This window comes from Dermacentor silvarum, chromosome 3 (assembly GCF_013339745.2).
Source record: "Dermacentor silvarum isolate Dsil-2018 chromosome 3, BIME_Dsil_1.4, whole genome shotgun sequence".
In the NCBI taxonomy this organism is placed as follows: domain Eukaryota; kingdom Metazoa; phylum Arthropoda; class Arachnida; order Ixodida; family Ixodidae; genus Dermacentor; species Dermacentor silvarum.
The window spans coordinates 230907264-230923269 of NC_051156.1; the positions used below are offsets into that span (position 1 = coordinate 230907264).

Consider the following 16006-nt stretch of genomic DNA (forward strand, 5'->3'; position numbering starts at 1 on the left):
ACGCCTTGGGCACCATCAATCCACTCACCCAAGTACCCACCGCCTAGTTGTTTGAAAGAATGACGTATAATATGATTAGTTTGGTTTTTGAAAAAAAAGGTACCTGTGAACTTTTAGTTTTACCTCTACGTTTACAAGCCCTAGGCCTCTTTTCGCCTTACTTAAAAATAAATTACTATGCCTCATGCGCTCAAAACGTGACTCCCATATAAATGTTGCACAAAATCTATGCACACGATTCAAGTGTGCCGGCAAACAGGCCATCACCTGCGCTGAGTACCACACAGCTGGAAAGAACACAGTATTGCACACAAGGGCTCTGTTCAAAAATGGGACATTTCTTCCATGCCACTGTTGCACTTTTGCCGCGAGAGTGTCACTTCGAATCGTATTCTGTCCGTTCTGTAGGTTGGCAGTATCAAAACACACACCGAGGTAGCTATTGATTTCAGACGTCCACTTCATATCTAGAAAGGTGGTTGGTTTTGAATCCCATACACCTAGCCATGCACCCGTGCACTTTTCACAATTCACTTTAGCACCAGACACTTTACAGAAGTCCATGACATGCTGCATTCCTTGGCGAACTTCTTTCTTAGAGGCACACATAAGCGTAAGGTCGTCTGCATAGGCGAGGACTTTCAGAGATGTATCTGCAAAACTGAAGCCTGTTATGTCACCGTCGTTCAGAATTGTTCGGCACAGGGGTTCCAAGTACAGAGCGAAAAGAACTGGTGACATAGGACATCCTTGCCAAACGGACCTGTTGAGCTGTATTGTTGGTGTTGTTTGCCCGTTGATCACTAGTCGCGTCGATACTTGTCGGTAGCAGATACTTATGTATTTAAGAAGGCGGTCCCCAATGTTGCAGGCCTTAAGCAAGGTGAAGAGAAAGTCATGTGCTACTCTGTCAAAAGCCTTGCTCAGATCAACTTGCAAAACCGCTACCAAGGATCCATCCACGGAAGTGGCTTCGCACATTATTCGCATGACATGCAGATTATCACTGATGCGACGTCCTTTGATGCCGTATGATTGATGGTTCCCGATGAAATTTCCGAGGGCAAAGTCAAGACGTCTAGCTATAATTTTAGCTAGAATTTTGTAATCGGTCGTTAAAAGACTAATGGGGCGGAAATCGCTCACTGTCGGCACTTGTCTTTGCTTCTTCGGCAGTAAGACAGTAAGACCTCATCGCATAGATGGTGGCAGCAATCCTCGTTTCGCAATATCATCGTACACTTCTCGTAGTATTGGCACTAATTCCGATGAAAACCTCTTGTAAAAATCAGTGCTGAGACCATCAACTCCCGGCGATTTCCTTGGTTTTAACTTACGAATGGCCCATTCTATTTCACTCTCTGATATGCACTCATCCGTTTGCTGTTTTGTCTCGTCATTTATGCAATTTAACGTTGAGGCATATTTTTTCAATAGTTCACGGTCACATGTGTTACTTCCATCTTCGAAGAGGTCCTTGTATGCTTCAGTAAAAGCCGCCTCGATGTCGTTTTGTGATGTGAGAATGCTGTCGCCGCTTTGTAGTGCTTCTATTCTGTTTTTCCTGCCCCGCTGTCTTTCTTTCGTCTTGAAAATTTTTAGCGGTTCCTCATCTCTTAGCTGCGATTCCATCCTAGACCGGATCATAGCACCTTTGTACTCCTTCTCCAGGATTGATAGCAGCTGTCCTTTGCACTCTCTGATATCTTCTGTAAAGGTACCCGGGTGACAGTTTTCGGCTTCAATTAGATTTTCCAGAGTTCGCATCAAGCTCAGCTTTTCGCTCTTCTTGAGAGCTGCTTTTTCCTGACCTTTTGTAAGTAGAAACATCTTACATTCTTCTTTTAAGTCTTCCCACAATATGGCATCTACGTGTCCTCCATTCGTTTTTTTCTTGATTAGATTCCTAATGCTGTCGCATATCTCTTTGTCATCCAGCAAACTCTCATTCAGCTTCCACAACTGCCATTCCTTGCGCCTCCTTGTTGTTCTTTCCTTTTCTTCAAATATGGCTGTGACAAATGCGTGATCCGAGAATGCTACGGGCTTCACCTTGTAACGCACGTTGTACACTGAGAGATCACTAGACGCGTAAAGCCGATCAAGCCTTGAGTAACAGTCGTCTTGCCAATGTGTAAAACCGTCATTATTTCCTGGCGCAAGTTCGGTTACATCCTGCAAGTCATAGTCGCGCAAAAGCTTTCGGAGCTCTGGTAGGCTAGTATCCGGAAGTCGCTTTTTCGAACAATCGGAAGCACGTAAAACACAGTTGAAGTCTCCGGCAAATATGGTACGGCCCGGTGAATCAAGATACTGCCTCAGGCCTGAAAAGAATTCTTTTCGCAGCGATGAGTCATTCGGAGCATGAATCGAAATGAGCTTGTATAGTTCATTCCGGTACACCAACTCCACACTGCATATACGGCCGTTTCGGTCCTTGTCCCATTCGGGGTATACTATTACCGCTGATTGTTTTTTTACCAAAATGGCCGTCCCTCCACTGAATCCACAGGCAGGTGAAAAATGAAACGAGTAATGGTTGCGAACGAAATGGTTCATCTCTTCCAAATGCACACTAGATGAAAGTTTAGTCTCCCGAATAAATGCAATTTCAATGTTTTCTTGTAAGAGTAGATTTAGAAACCATTGCTTCCTCCTGCGTGCGACCAAGCTCACGCAGTTAAAGGTTGCTAGCTTTAAGTAAGCCATATTGAAAAAAAAAAAAAAAACTATCGTTGCTCCGGCCGATCAACATACCTTTGAGGCGTGATATTCACAGGTCACAAGGTACGCTTGTGACGTTTCTCCACAGACGGTTTCCGAGGAGCCGCGTTAACACGGTTTCTCTTCATCGCCGTGTTAGATCTTGCTTTTGGCACCGTGCTGCTCATCTCTGCGGTCCTCCCTGACGTGCCTTGATCTTCGTCCGAACAAAGCACAGGCATCCTCTCAGCCATAGTGCTTGCGTCCTCTGGCTCTGACTCCATGGATAGGTACGCCTCCGGCGTCCCCGCGTCCGTAGAAAGGTCCGTGGCTTCAGACGCTGCTGGCGTCTTGGGGCGTTGTGCTCCCAGGTAAAGGCTTTACTCCCAGGTCCAGAGTCTGTATCCATCGGAGGGACCGCGTCTTTAAACGCCACTGGCGTCCCCGGGCGTTCTGCTTCTGCTTCTGGGTGGGTCACTTCAGCCGCCGTGGCCGAAACCACTGGCACTGAAGGGCACGGAGCTTCAAACACTCCGCTGCACTCTGGTTCCGGCTCCCCCGAAGTTTTATCTGTTATTAGAGACATAGCAGGCAAAACTGCTGCCGCATCTTTCACTGGAGAATCGACGTTCTCAGTTCCTTTTTTCGTGGCTGGTGTTTCAGGTTCAGGCACCCACGAGGAAAGGTTAATGTTACGAGGCTGCAATGTTTCTACAGCTTCCACTTCGTCCATGAGCGTCTCTGTATCGTCGTTGTCGCCATCTTCCCGTGTCATAGTCGCGTATGTTTTCCTGCAGTCGTCGGCTTCATGGCCAAACTTGCGGCATTCAGAACACCGCGGAATACGACAATCCTTTCTTATATGGCCCGATCTCTTGCATCTTAGACACAGTGGTGGTCTTCCAGGCACAATTACAAGAGTATTGCTGCCCTGTATACGAATCTGATGCGGGAGCATCTCGACAGTAAATCCGTGCTTCAGTTTCAAAATCACCGACCTTGATGAGGTTTGGGCTCCCTTGAATTTTCCGGTCAGCCACGTCTCCCTGCTCACTTCCTCAATTTTTCTAAACGGTTCCAGTGCTTTTCGTATGGCATCGTCGCTGATATGGTAAGGAAGCCAATGAAGCTTGACTCTCACCTGACTATCGTTGGGATCGATGACAAGGCATCTTTTACCTTTGATGCGCAGTTCCCTTGCTTCTACGAGCACTTGCTTCGCGGCCATTGACAGTGTCGTCAATGCCCATACATGATTCATCTGGTAGGCACCTATCGACACCACATCCTTGACTATTAAAGTTCTTGGGGCACTTAAACGCTGAAAATTTGGTCTGTCTGTCTGTCTGTCTGTCTGTCTGTCTGTCTGTCTGTCTGTCTGTCTGTCTGTCTGTCTGTCTGTCTGTCTGTCTGTCTGTCTGTCTGTCTGTCTGTCTGTCTGTCTGTCTGTCTGTCTGTCTGTCTGTCTGTCTGTCTGTCTGTCTGGTCTGTCTGTCTGTCTGCTGTCGTAGTCTGTCTGTCTGTGCTGTCTGTCTGTCTGTCTGTCTGTCTGTCTGTCTGTCTGTCTGTCTGTCTGTCTGTCTGCTCTGTCTGTCTGTCTGTCTGTCTGTCTGTCTGTCTGTCTGTCTGTCTGTCTGTCTGTCTGTCTGTCTGTTGTCTGTCTGTCTGTCTGTCTGTCTGTCTGTCTGTCTGTCTGTCTGTCTGTCTGTCTGTCTGTCTGTCTGTCCTGTCTGTCGTCCTGTCTGTCTGTCTGTCTGTCTGTCGTCTGTCTGTCTGTCTGTCTGTCCTGTCTGTATGTCTGTCTGTCTGTCTGTCTGTCTGTCGTTGTCTGGTCTGTCTGTCTGTCTGTCTGTCTGTCTGTCTGTCTGTCTGTCCTTGTCCTGTCTGCTTCTTCTTCTGTCTGTCTGTCTGTCTGTCTGTCTGTCTGTCTGTCTGTCTGTCTGTCTGTCTGTCTGTCTGTCTGTCTGTCTGTCCTGTCTGTCTGTCTGTCTGTCTGTCCTGTCTGTCTGTCTGTCTGTCTGTCTGTCTGTCTGTCTTCTGTCTGTCGGTCTGTCTGTCTGTCTGTCTGTCCTGTCTGTCTGTCTGTCTGTCTGTCTGTCTGTCTGTCTGTCTGGTCTGTCCTGTCTGTCTGTCTGTCCTGTCTGTTCTGTCGTCTGTCTGTCTGTCTGTCTGTCTGTCTGTCTGTCTGTCCTGTCTGTCTGTCTGTCCTGTCTGTCTGTCTGTCTGTCTGTCTGTCTGTCTGTCTGTCTGTCGTCCTGTCTGTCTGTCTGTCTGTCTGTCTGGTCTGTCCTGTCTGTCTGTCTGTCTGTCTGTCTGTCTGTCTGTCCTGTCTGTCTGTCTGATCTGTCTGTCTGTCTGTCGGTCTGGCTTCTGTCTGTCTGTACTGTCTGGCTGTCTGTCTGTCTCGGTCTGTCCTGTCGGTCTGTCTGTCTGGCTGTCTGTCTGCTGTCTGTTCTGTCTGTCTGTCTGGCTGTCTGTCTGTCTGTCTGTCCTGTCTGTCTGTCTGTCTGTCTGTCTGTCACCCGATTCAGCCACCCGGCCAAAGTTGGACCACTTGCTTGCCGATGAACGACGTTCCCTGACTGCGCGCCGACGAGCGCCCTCTGCCATGGAGGAAGGAAACCCTCTGCACAAGCTCATGTTTCCAGATGTATTGCCAGATGGCGTCCATGTCTCATGCAGCGCCTCCTCAATTTTATCAATGCCAGCCAGATGCGGCCGATTCAACATAAAGGAAGCGCTGTCTGGGGCAGGGCAAAACATAAATGGCCGCTTGATGAAATAATGCGGTAAAATGAAATCTGTTCAAACAAACCTTCATGCCAGGACGGAAATGGTACGAGAACAGCATCACGGGTGGCCGCGGATCAGACCAGCACTCATGTAGTACGGCCGGCAGAAGACTATCGTCTTTCGACGACATTTGCAGCGAAGAACGCAGATACGCGGCAAATTTTTGTAGTCGCTCACATTCTTCCTCGAAGTCGTTGATTCGATATGGCCTGGCAGACACATCACAATGCAGAAAAACAGTGTTCAAGGGCATACTTCCAGTTGGCAGTTGAGGCAGAATAACCTTGTAGTCTTCAGCAGAAACAGTAGAACCACGGCCTGTGGCCGCTGACACCGCTCGGAGAGAGCACATGATCCCAGCGTCCGACGCGCGCAAGAGCCGACGAAGGAATGACCACTACGCCACGAAGCGCACATGGACACACGCACCACGGTGACAATAAATACCCAACATTAACGAAAGACTGCGCGTTTCTAGCGCGTTTGTGCTAGCGCGTTACGGCCCGTGTAAGAAGCTGGTGTAAGACGCTGTGGCCTCTCCGCCTTACCCCCGTATTCATAAACGCTGATGGCGTCGGCAAACGCGGTGCACGTTCCGGCATGTGTAAACGGCTGCGTAAGACGCTGTGGCCTCTCCCCCTTACTAGAGAGTACTGCACGTTTCTAACGCGTTTGTGCTAGCGTCCCCTTAAGCGGGAGATGGTGCAATTATAATGAAGGGCGCTGTTATAAAATAGGAATGACGTCACATATGGCGCGTGTCATTGGTGGAAGTCAATCGTTCGATTTAGTGCGGCGAGACTGGGCGAATTACACGGAAGATTCACGGTTTACCGATGATTCCCTCCGGAGCTTCGCCCACTCATCATCATTCACCCCGTGGATATGCGGTGTTTTTTTTAAGGATTGACGAGACATTTGGAACCGATGCTGAGTGGGTTAGAACGAGGGCACTTCGTGTCTGAATGGGCGATTGTTTTTTTGCACGGAACAAATCCTTCCGATTTAGCGCATCGGCCCTTTTAACGGCATCATCCACAATATGACATGGGTATTCCTGCTGAATTAAAGCTTCGCGAAGTTGTTCACAGTTTTCATAGAAGTCCGACTGTTCCGAGCAAAGTTTTTTAAAGCGGAGCGCCTGACTATATGATACACTGGTTTTCCAGTGTTTTACGTGAGAACTTTCAAAGTGAAGATAACGATGCCTGTCCGTTGGTTTTCTGTGAAGTTTAGTGGTTAGTTTGTTGTTAGATAGGGAAACTGTAACGTCCAGAAAGTTAATCGTAGAACGATAGTATTCATGCGAAAAAGAAATGGATGGGTGGGCGGTATTCAAATCGGCTATAAACGATAACAGTTCATTTTCACCATGAGGCCAGATCAGAAAAATGTCATCTATAAACCGCTTATAATAAAGAGGTTTTAGTTCGCGCTTGCCAAGAAAGTCATTCTCCAGAACAGACATAAAAATGCTAGCATAATTAGGTCCAATGCGAGTGCCCATTGATGTGCCGCTTATTTGAAGGTAGTGCGAACCATCACATTCAAAATTATTGAGCTGTAAAATTAATTTCAATAATGTAGACAATGTGTCACTACCAATGGTTTTCTGATCATCAGACGATCTGTCATAGGCATGAACAACTGCCTGAATGCCATCATTACGGGGGATGTTTGTATAGAGTGAAACCACATCTAATGTAACGAGCAGGGAATTTTCTGGTATAAGGAGGTCGTCGATGTCCAACAAAAAATGGTTCGTATCTTTAAGATAAGATGAGAAGGTACATGGAAGACTGCTGATTATTACATCAACGTAGCGCGAAAGTTGCTGCGTGACAGTGCCAATGCCTGAAACAATAGGGCGTCCGAGACAGTTTTCTTTGTGTATTTTAGGTAGTAAGTAAAACCTGCCCGGGATGGGACTGAGTGGGACGAGTGAACCTACTGCGTTATCGCTTAATTGCTTCGCTTTTACGAGACCTTTAATGGTGTCTTGGACTATTGTTTTAAAATTTGTGGTAGGATCCCCGTCTAGACGCTTATAGAAGGTCTGATCATTTAGCTGTCTCTGGGCTTCGTTTATATAGTCCGTTGTGCTCATGATCACCACGGCACCTCCTTTGTCCGCTGGTTTTATCAAAATGTCACTGCGTTTGGCCAATGATGCGATAGCTTTCCTTTCCTCGAATGAAATATTTGGCTTAAATAAATTTTGGTTTTGGTTTTGGTTGTATTCTTTTTTACTTTGTATTTACTTTTTTTCACTTTGTATTTTTTCTTGTCTCTTTTCACGCTTACGGCAAAAAGGTATAAATTGAGCTCTGTATGCTTGTACACGCACTCTTGATGAAGGCCGGACCCCGGCCGAAACGTCAGTAAAGTCTTGTTATGTTTTTCCTACGTGTTTCTATTTTTTGAACTATATATATATATATATATATATATATATATATATATATATATATATATACGGTAGCCAGGCACGGCGTACTTGTCGCTCTAGAGCAGCATTTCCCACCAGTAGCCAGAGCCTCCGAGTATGCCGCGCCTTGCCAGCGCCCCAGAATCTAGCGCGCGACACTGAGCCCATAATCAGGCATGGCAGTGGATACGGGGTTTTGCAATATAGGGACGCCAGAAAACAAGTGGGTTCCTGAGAAGTCTCATGAAGCGACGCACATATTGGCAATTTCTGCGAGAGCCAGTGCAAATGATGTGCTGGAGGAAAGCGAAGCAGGCACGAGGTCTTTTCAAGAAACGGATGCGCCTCCATCACTGTATATATTGTCATCCCGATGCTGACCTGATGTAGAGGCGCCCGTGGAAGGAGAACACATCGCGTGTCAGAGGAGAGTAGGTGCCAAATACACCGCACTAAACACGGACGGACAATGTGCTGATTTATAATCGATCGTTTATTCCATACGTCGCAGAGAAACGTGCATCCAGGTTTGTTGCGTACTTTGTCATTCGCAAGTGTGGAAGAACGGGTATGCTGGTAATGTTACAGCTTTGGTTAGCAGCGCGACGAACGATGCAGCAAGTGAGAGAAAAGCGCTCTTTCCTGTTCTTACCTCGGTATACTCGCGCTGCTAGCCAACGGTACTTTAACAAGTGTACATTACGCTTCGGTCTACCCTAAACTGTTGACCATGTCATTTATAATATATTTTGCAAATGCATGTGCATACCACACACTGTAAAAATCCGTGCAAAGCAAGTTTTCTACCACTAAGACAAAACATCGCACCAGAATAAGAAACTCGCGCCGGATTTCGGCGACGAACGTATCTCGTAACGATCGTCAGCCGCGGTTACATACGTATACCTTGCAGAGCAAAGGTAAGTTTTATTCAGGGGGGACATTCTCGAGCAATCCCTTTTGGTGATACCATTGTCACGGCACAGAAATTCAGCCATACCCACAAGGACACGAAAAAAACAAAAAGTCGCAGTTTCGCCCGAAAGGCGAAGCATCAATTGCGATAGCAAATTAGTAGAGGGCTATTCGAAGTAGGCAAAAATATAGTAGTTTTATCGGCTGCATAAACTTGGACACATCCGCTTACTAACTGAATTAACAAGTGTGGTGTCAGCGCGCACAAGCAAAGATGAATAGATCACACTGAATGACCGCAGACAACGACTGTGAAAAAGCTGGCAGCAAGCGCAGCCGCCGCAGCGGTCGAAGGTTCGTGCGGTCTATCGCTTCGACGGCAACTGAGCGGCGGATGCACAGCGCATACAAAGGTCAGAGCCGTGTGGAGATAAGAGACGGTGCGGGCGACGGCCACAGCCGGGAAAAGTACGAACGCAGTTGTTGGCAGAGTAGAAGCTGCGCCCCCCCCCTCCCTCCCGCGCTGCCTTCCCGCTTTCTTGCTTTCGCGTGGGAGATTAAGTGACAAGTTACCCTTACGCCCGGTTGCAAGATACGCCTTTGGTGCCGGAGCACAGCGTCGCCCCGCCACCCTCCCTCCCATACCCCCACGGCCTTTCGCGCGACGGTCGCGTTTGCTTTCCGCCGTGCGTTCGCTCTCCGTGATAGCGCGCGTCCCCCGCGCGATTTCGCTCGCGCATGCGGCGCGCGGCGACGATTTTATCGCCCTTGGAATCTATACGGAACCTCACCGCGACGGTGACGCCGACTGCAGAAATCTGGTTGAAGTGTCCATATAATTGCTATAGCAATAAAAAAAAAAGTGGGCAGCTTGCACTACTGGTGCAAGGCTGGAGTAAACAGCGGAGCTTGTGATCGACGTAGCTTCTTCCAGGTTTTACAAGGTTTGGCTAAGTTTTGCTAGGAAATGCTAAGCGCTGCTAGGCACGGTATTGCGAATCGGCTCGCCGCTGACGCACAGATTCTCGCTTGGCCACGCGGCGCGGTTCAAGATGAACGGCTTCTTCTTCGGGTGTCCGGATCTTCATAGTCGTCCCATGTCAAGGCTACAAGTACTTGCCATAGAGTCAACGAGAGTCATGCCGCCGTCGCGGCGGCTCTGAGCTTTATCTCCCCGGTGACGTCACGGCCAAGCTGCGCCTCCACACTTGCCGGGGCGTGGCTGGTCGAAACCTGCCGAGCTGCTGCCGACGCCGCCCGCGTTTCCCCGGCGCGAACGCGGGAAACGGGAAACGCGGGCGGCGTCGGCAGCAGCTCTGCGCGTTGCCTCGTTGATGCTGCTACAATTTCTCTTTCTCTCTCGCTCTCATTTTCACTTTCCCCCTCCCGAGCATTGCGCGTGCCGCGCGCATGCTCTCCTGCCCTCTCCTTAACGTCCCATGCCAAGGCAACATGTGCACGGCACGGAGAGGAGGCGAGGCACACGCCGCTCCGCGAGGTGGTTGCTAGGCAACGCAGTGACGTCATATAGGTTTTGCGGCAGCAAGCGGCACTTTATACGGTTAGCTAGAACAGCTTCGCTATTAAAATGAAGACGATGATGGTTAGCCTAGTACCGTGCGCGAATACACCATATTGCGTGTGCATATGAGTAATCGGAAATATATTTAAATTCTGTCTGTCCTCGTTAAATTTTCCGTGGAGGTGCGGGGTAACGCCACGGCGCCAATGAGCTCCGCAGTGGACTCTTTGTACGACCCCAGAATATGCAGTGTGATCCACCTATGTCACCATGGGTTATCTTCTCGCAGCCTGGCACATTTTACAGCGAAGCAGCTGTCTATGCATTTTTCATGTTAGTCAACAGATCTGCGTGTGCAAAAACTCAGCTCCCGAATTCGATGCAAAATCGCTTCAATCTTGTTGCGGAACGCCGGCCACTTGGTCGCGTCTCCAGAAAAGACAGAGCCGCGATACACTCAACGAAGCCTTTAATGGCGAGAGACGAACACAAAAGGTTTCATGATGATGATAACGGTGCGCGCACTTCTTGGCGCCAGGCGCGGAGGCAGCAGCCCACGTTCCATTCTTTTTCTTCGTCGTCTGCTGCTAATCTCCGACACCCTCCGGGGCCTCAAATGTAGTGACATCTAGTTCTAGACGATGTAGCTTCTGCACTGGCCTCTTGGAGACTTCGCCTCCCTGTAATCGGATTAAACAGGCGCGCACAAATCCGTCGGTGCCTGGGTACACCTCTCGAACCCGGGCTAGAGGCCAGAATAACTTGGGCGTGTTGGGAATGTCGACTGTTACGGTGTCGCCGACCTTTATATTTCTTCAGTGATGGGTGGGTGAGCGATGAGCCGATGGCAGTCGCAGCAAATATTGATGTTTCCATCGCTTCCAGAAGTCATTCATAATTTTTTGTCGATGTTGAAAGCGTCGCTGATAGTCGTTGCCATCATGGATGGTAAGTCGGTCTGATAATGTCTTTCCTTCTGGTAAAGTCATAAGTTGCTGGCCCACTAGAAAATGCGCTGGCATGAGGGCTACAAGCTCGCCTGCCTGATTATCGGAATACGTTAGCGGTCGTGTATTGAGTATCGCTTCAACCTCAGTAATAACAGTTGAAAGTTCTTCTGCGTTTCCTGTAGAGTGAAGAGTCGTTGGTTTTGTCGCTGGCATCCCTAGGATGTCGTTGATTTGGGGCTCTGAATGCTTCACAGCTGGCCATTTTTCTGAGTCCTTACTCAGCCAAGCTGGTCCTTGCCACCAGTCTACCCCGGTAACCAGTACGTTTAAGGAAACACCTCGGGTCAGATATGTTGTGAATGTATGTTTATTCCGACCCTCGCGATTGGAACGCAAGCCTATCATTCGTGACGTTCGCTTACAATTCGTCACACCATGATGTCACCGGTTTCTCGCCGCTCTATTTGTTGTTCGGCCGTGATCCTGGCCTACACATGGATACCTTGCTGCCTTCCGCTACGCCTGCCACCAGTGGCTACGCCCCCAACGCAATTGCCCAAGCCCACCACGCCCTTCAGGTTGCTCGCCAGCGATTAACCACATCACAGGTACATCAGAAGTGACTATGCTACAGGCATCGCCGGCTCACCCATTTTCGGCCAGATTCCCTCGTTCTGTGGACTGAATCAAACGCTAAAGGTCGCGCTCTCAGAAAAAACTGCTGTTGCCTTACACTGGCCCTTACATTTCTACGACTGTTAATCATTTCAAGCCTCCATTACCTCGCCCATGTTTTTGGATTTGTATGCTGCCATGTGGCGATACATGTGATCGTTAGGCTGCACGCTGTGTTATAATGTTCACCTTGATGAACACGAAAACGTGGTAAAATAATGCAATGCAACACGTCACCGAGCATATCCGGGAATCTGGATGTGTACGTTGACTTAGTACCACTGCCATTATGTGCAGACATTGCTATCAACACACATGTGAAATGACTGCATGAGGCACACCACACCGAAAAGGCAGAAGCTTGTGTGAGCCAACCAAGTATCACCTTGTCAATACAAATATAATTTCCAAACGAGTTGTTTATATTGACGCTGTGGCGTTTTTGCTGTTGCTTTGAATATGTGGAACTCACCCTCAAGTTTAAATCATGCTTCATATCCTCCTGAATAAAAATTTCATTTGATAATGATTCATCCAAAGACGAACGAACTTTAACTACTGCACCATTCAGACGTATAAAAAGAATATCAAGCTATCGGTCGACGCTCATATGATATTAACTAAATAATTATTCATACCCATATACCTAAGCCTAAGCGCACCCGGTTTGCAAGCAAAAAATACTGCGGGCATACCTGCAGTTTGACACTTTCCTGTGCCTTCTCGGCGGCAGCAGGCGGGCGTTGCGGCGTTGAGTTCCTGCGCAAGCACCCAAGATGTCGGTGAAATTACAGCACGAAGACCGTGTAGCTAGCACTGTAAAGATACACGCATAAAAACGATACAATGGGCGTACAATGGCGAGTGGTGCACGGAATCTTGCAGTGAAGGCGCCTTCACTTGAACGACTTTTACGCCGCTTCTGTTGAGAAAAAGAACGCGGGCCATATATAAACTAAGAACCATTATCGAAACAATATATGACTTTCACAATACACAGCGAAATGCTCTATCTTCACCTGCTTCTATTCTTTATGCAAATATGTCTGTCTTACCCTGCAGGGCACCTATATAACCCGTTGATTCTGACTTATGCTTGAGTTGACTCTCAATATTCTTTCAGTGAGCAACTTATTCTGAGTTCGGATGGGTTATGAAGCTGTGGGACTGAGTGCGAGATTCTGTGAGCTTGGGTGCGTCCAAGGCCATGATTCCATGTGTCTGACTAAGTTCGAGTGAATGCAAGTCTGCGTGAACCCGTGAGTCGTAGGCAGCCTGCCTCGGTCTGATTCCAGTGGGTCAGAGCTGAAGTAAGCCCAGCAGGGCTTTTTTTTTTTTTTTTTGGGGGGGGGGGGGGGTTGAGTCTGAATGAGTTTGACTATCTCGGATTTTTTAGCTAGTACCGAGTGAGCCTGGTGAGACAGCATAATCAGACTTCCGACTGATGAGTTGGATGTCTGGTAAGCCTGCCATCAAGTAAGCCCTCTGAGTTTGATTTCGGTGAGTGGGCCTGAGTGAGCCTTCAGTTAAACCTATATTTTGTGTGTGAGTCTCAGTTCTTCTAATTTTTCCAACATATGGTGGTCATTATCAGGTCACACTCAACCTTGTATTGAAGGAAGAGAAATACCCGCTGCCTAACGCATGGATAGCCTCGCTGTCAAAATCGCTCGAGGCGCAAACTGTTCTTATCTAAATCGCAAACATGCATCCTTACAAATACAGTTGGATGCGTTACACGTTATTACACGTTCTCGTAACACCTCAAGACGATTTCGACACGTAAAAGGCTATGTACTAGGTGGATAGGCTTTCCTTCAGAGTCGCATAGGCATCAGCAATCTTCCAGCTTGTCATTGAAAAAATATTAGCGAACACACGAGTAATGGGATAACTTCAAGACGTCACAATTGTCACCCAGAGCCCTTGTAAAATCTTAACGCGATTGAAGCGCTTCAAGAAACGGGTATGCCTCTTAGAAAGAAAAAAAATTCGGTTCTAGGACGACATTTATGGGACACATCAAGGGCCCAAGAAAGTGTACGCAAATCTGCATGTCACGCCACCGTTTATACTAAGAAGGTTCGATCATTTCACAGACTCGTAAACTGTAAATGAAATTGTGATGTTTTACATGCCAAAAACACTATATGCACTATATAATTATGAGGCACGCTGTAGTCGGGCACTTTGGAATAATTTTGACCACCTGGGATTCTTTGGTGCGCCTAAATGTAAGTATACAAAAACTTTCGAAGACAAGGTCTTTTTAGCCGACTTCAGACGGATTCGATGCGTCTGGAATCTGGGCATCTTGTGATTAAGAAAAAAAAAAAACAGTCGGCTAGGTGACTTGTAGATGTCGTATCAGCATGAAAATATCTTTAAATGATACCTCGTCATGTCAAAAATACGTAGCTAGAGTCAGCAACTAAGGGTATAATAAAAATGTCGCAGTTTCGATCGAAAGTAGTTTCATCGGCCGTATAAGGTTGTCAACTGTCGCTTACTAACTAAATTAACAAGCATGGTGTCACGCGCGCACAAGCAAACATGAACACATCTCACTGTATGGATGACCGCGCAAGCTCGCGATGTCAAAACCCTATAGTGAGAAAGCGCGGCAACTTTGGTGCTGCCTCTCGCTTCAACGCGAACTAATCGGCGACAACACAGCGCACACCTCGGCGCACCTAGACTCATCGCAGATCGCTTTCAAGATAGGGCTGCCGTGCCATACGCCACCGCCGCAGAACGCCCCTCCCCTCGCACCTTGCGCGCGACGGAAGATAGTGCGCTTTCTCCCCGTTTTCTCTCCTTCCGCGCGCGAGATTGAGCCACCACCATCGGCTCGCCATTGTACGATTTCACTCGCACACACAGCATACGGCACGCGGCGACGATATTATCGCCCTTGGGCTTTATACGGAACATCATAGCAACGCCGACGGCTACGTCGACAACGACAGCAGAAATGCTCCTGGGGTGTCCCTATAATTGCTATCTCAATAAAAACGATAGTAAGTAGCTGTAAACGGGGTAGGATGTGAGTCTCTGTGTGCCGTGCCGCCGCGAAGTGCCATCTACCTTAACAGCCGCGCCCTCCGCCAAATGGCGCTAAGGGACCAAGTTCATCCTGATTCGTATATGTGAACGAAGGAAAGACTTACTCAAGTTCCCATCAAGATAATCTGAAAATAAAGGCGAGGCGGAATGCCAGAATAGTGAAACATAAAGCACGCTGCGGCTACAAAAAAGTACCAGTTTCGCCCGAAAGCATCGATTGCGATAGCACATTAGGAGACAGCTATACGAAGTAAGGATAGTAGTTTTATCGGCCGGATAAAATTGTAAACATTCGCTTACTAATTAAATTAACAAACTCGGTGTCACGCGCACACAGCTGATCATCGACACATCTCGCTCGATGACCGCGGAAACGCGCTTTCAAAGCGCTAGAGTGAGGAAGCGCGCCGCAACAGCGAGCGAATTGACTTTCGTGCTGTCTCTCGCTTAAACGCCAAGTAAACGTCGAAAGCACATTGCATGCGAAGCTACCGGCACTCGGTGAACTTTGTTGACATCGCAGATCGCTTTGAAGATGAGGCTCGCACGGTCGCGCACTTTGTCCACACCGCAGAACGCTTTCAAGATATGGCGGCCGCGCGGCCGCGCCGTAAGCAGCAGCCGCCGGTGCACAAGACGTCCCCTCCTTCTCCGTCGCCTCCCCCTACTCCGGTGCCTCACGCGCAAAAGAAGACAGCGCGCTTCCGCTACAGTGGCTACTTCCGCACCACCTTCCTCCCTCGCGCGTGCGAGATTGAGCGGCGATCGTCGGCTGATCCTCGCAAGCTTTCACTCGCCATACAGCGCACGGGAACGTTATCGTGTTTGGACTTTATACGGAACATCACGGCGACATCGACGGCAGAAATGGGCTTGGAGTGTTCATATAATTGCTATCACAATAATAAATATGAGGTGGTGCGTGCAATCAGGAAAGGGTGTGATGGTGCCAGC

At 48.4% G+C, this 16006-nt stretch overlaps 1 protein-coding gene across 1 annotated transcript in view; it reads right to left on the reverse strand.

The window, feature by feature from the left end:
• The window catches only part of LOC125939681 (uncharacterized), a 173392-nt gene that overhangs the window by 114777 nt on the left and 42609 nt on the right, over positions 1–16006 (reverse strand). The window contains exon 4 of the mRNA XM_049664965.1: positions 12682–12745. Within this exon, the coding sequence (XP_049520922.1) occupies positions 12682–12745 (64 nt within the window). The remainder of the gene's footprint in view (positions 1–12681; positions 12746–16006) is intronic.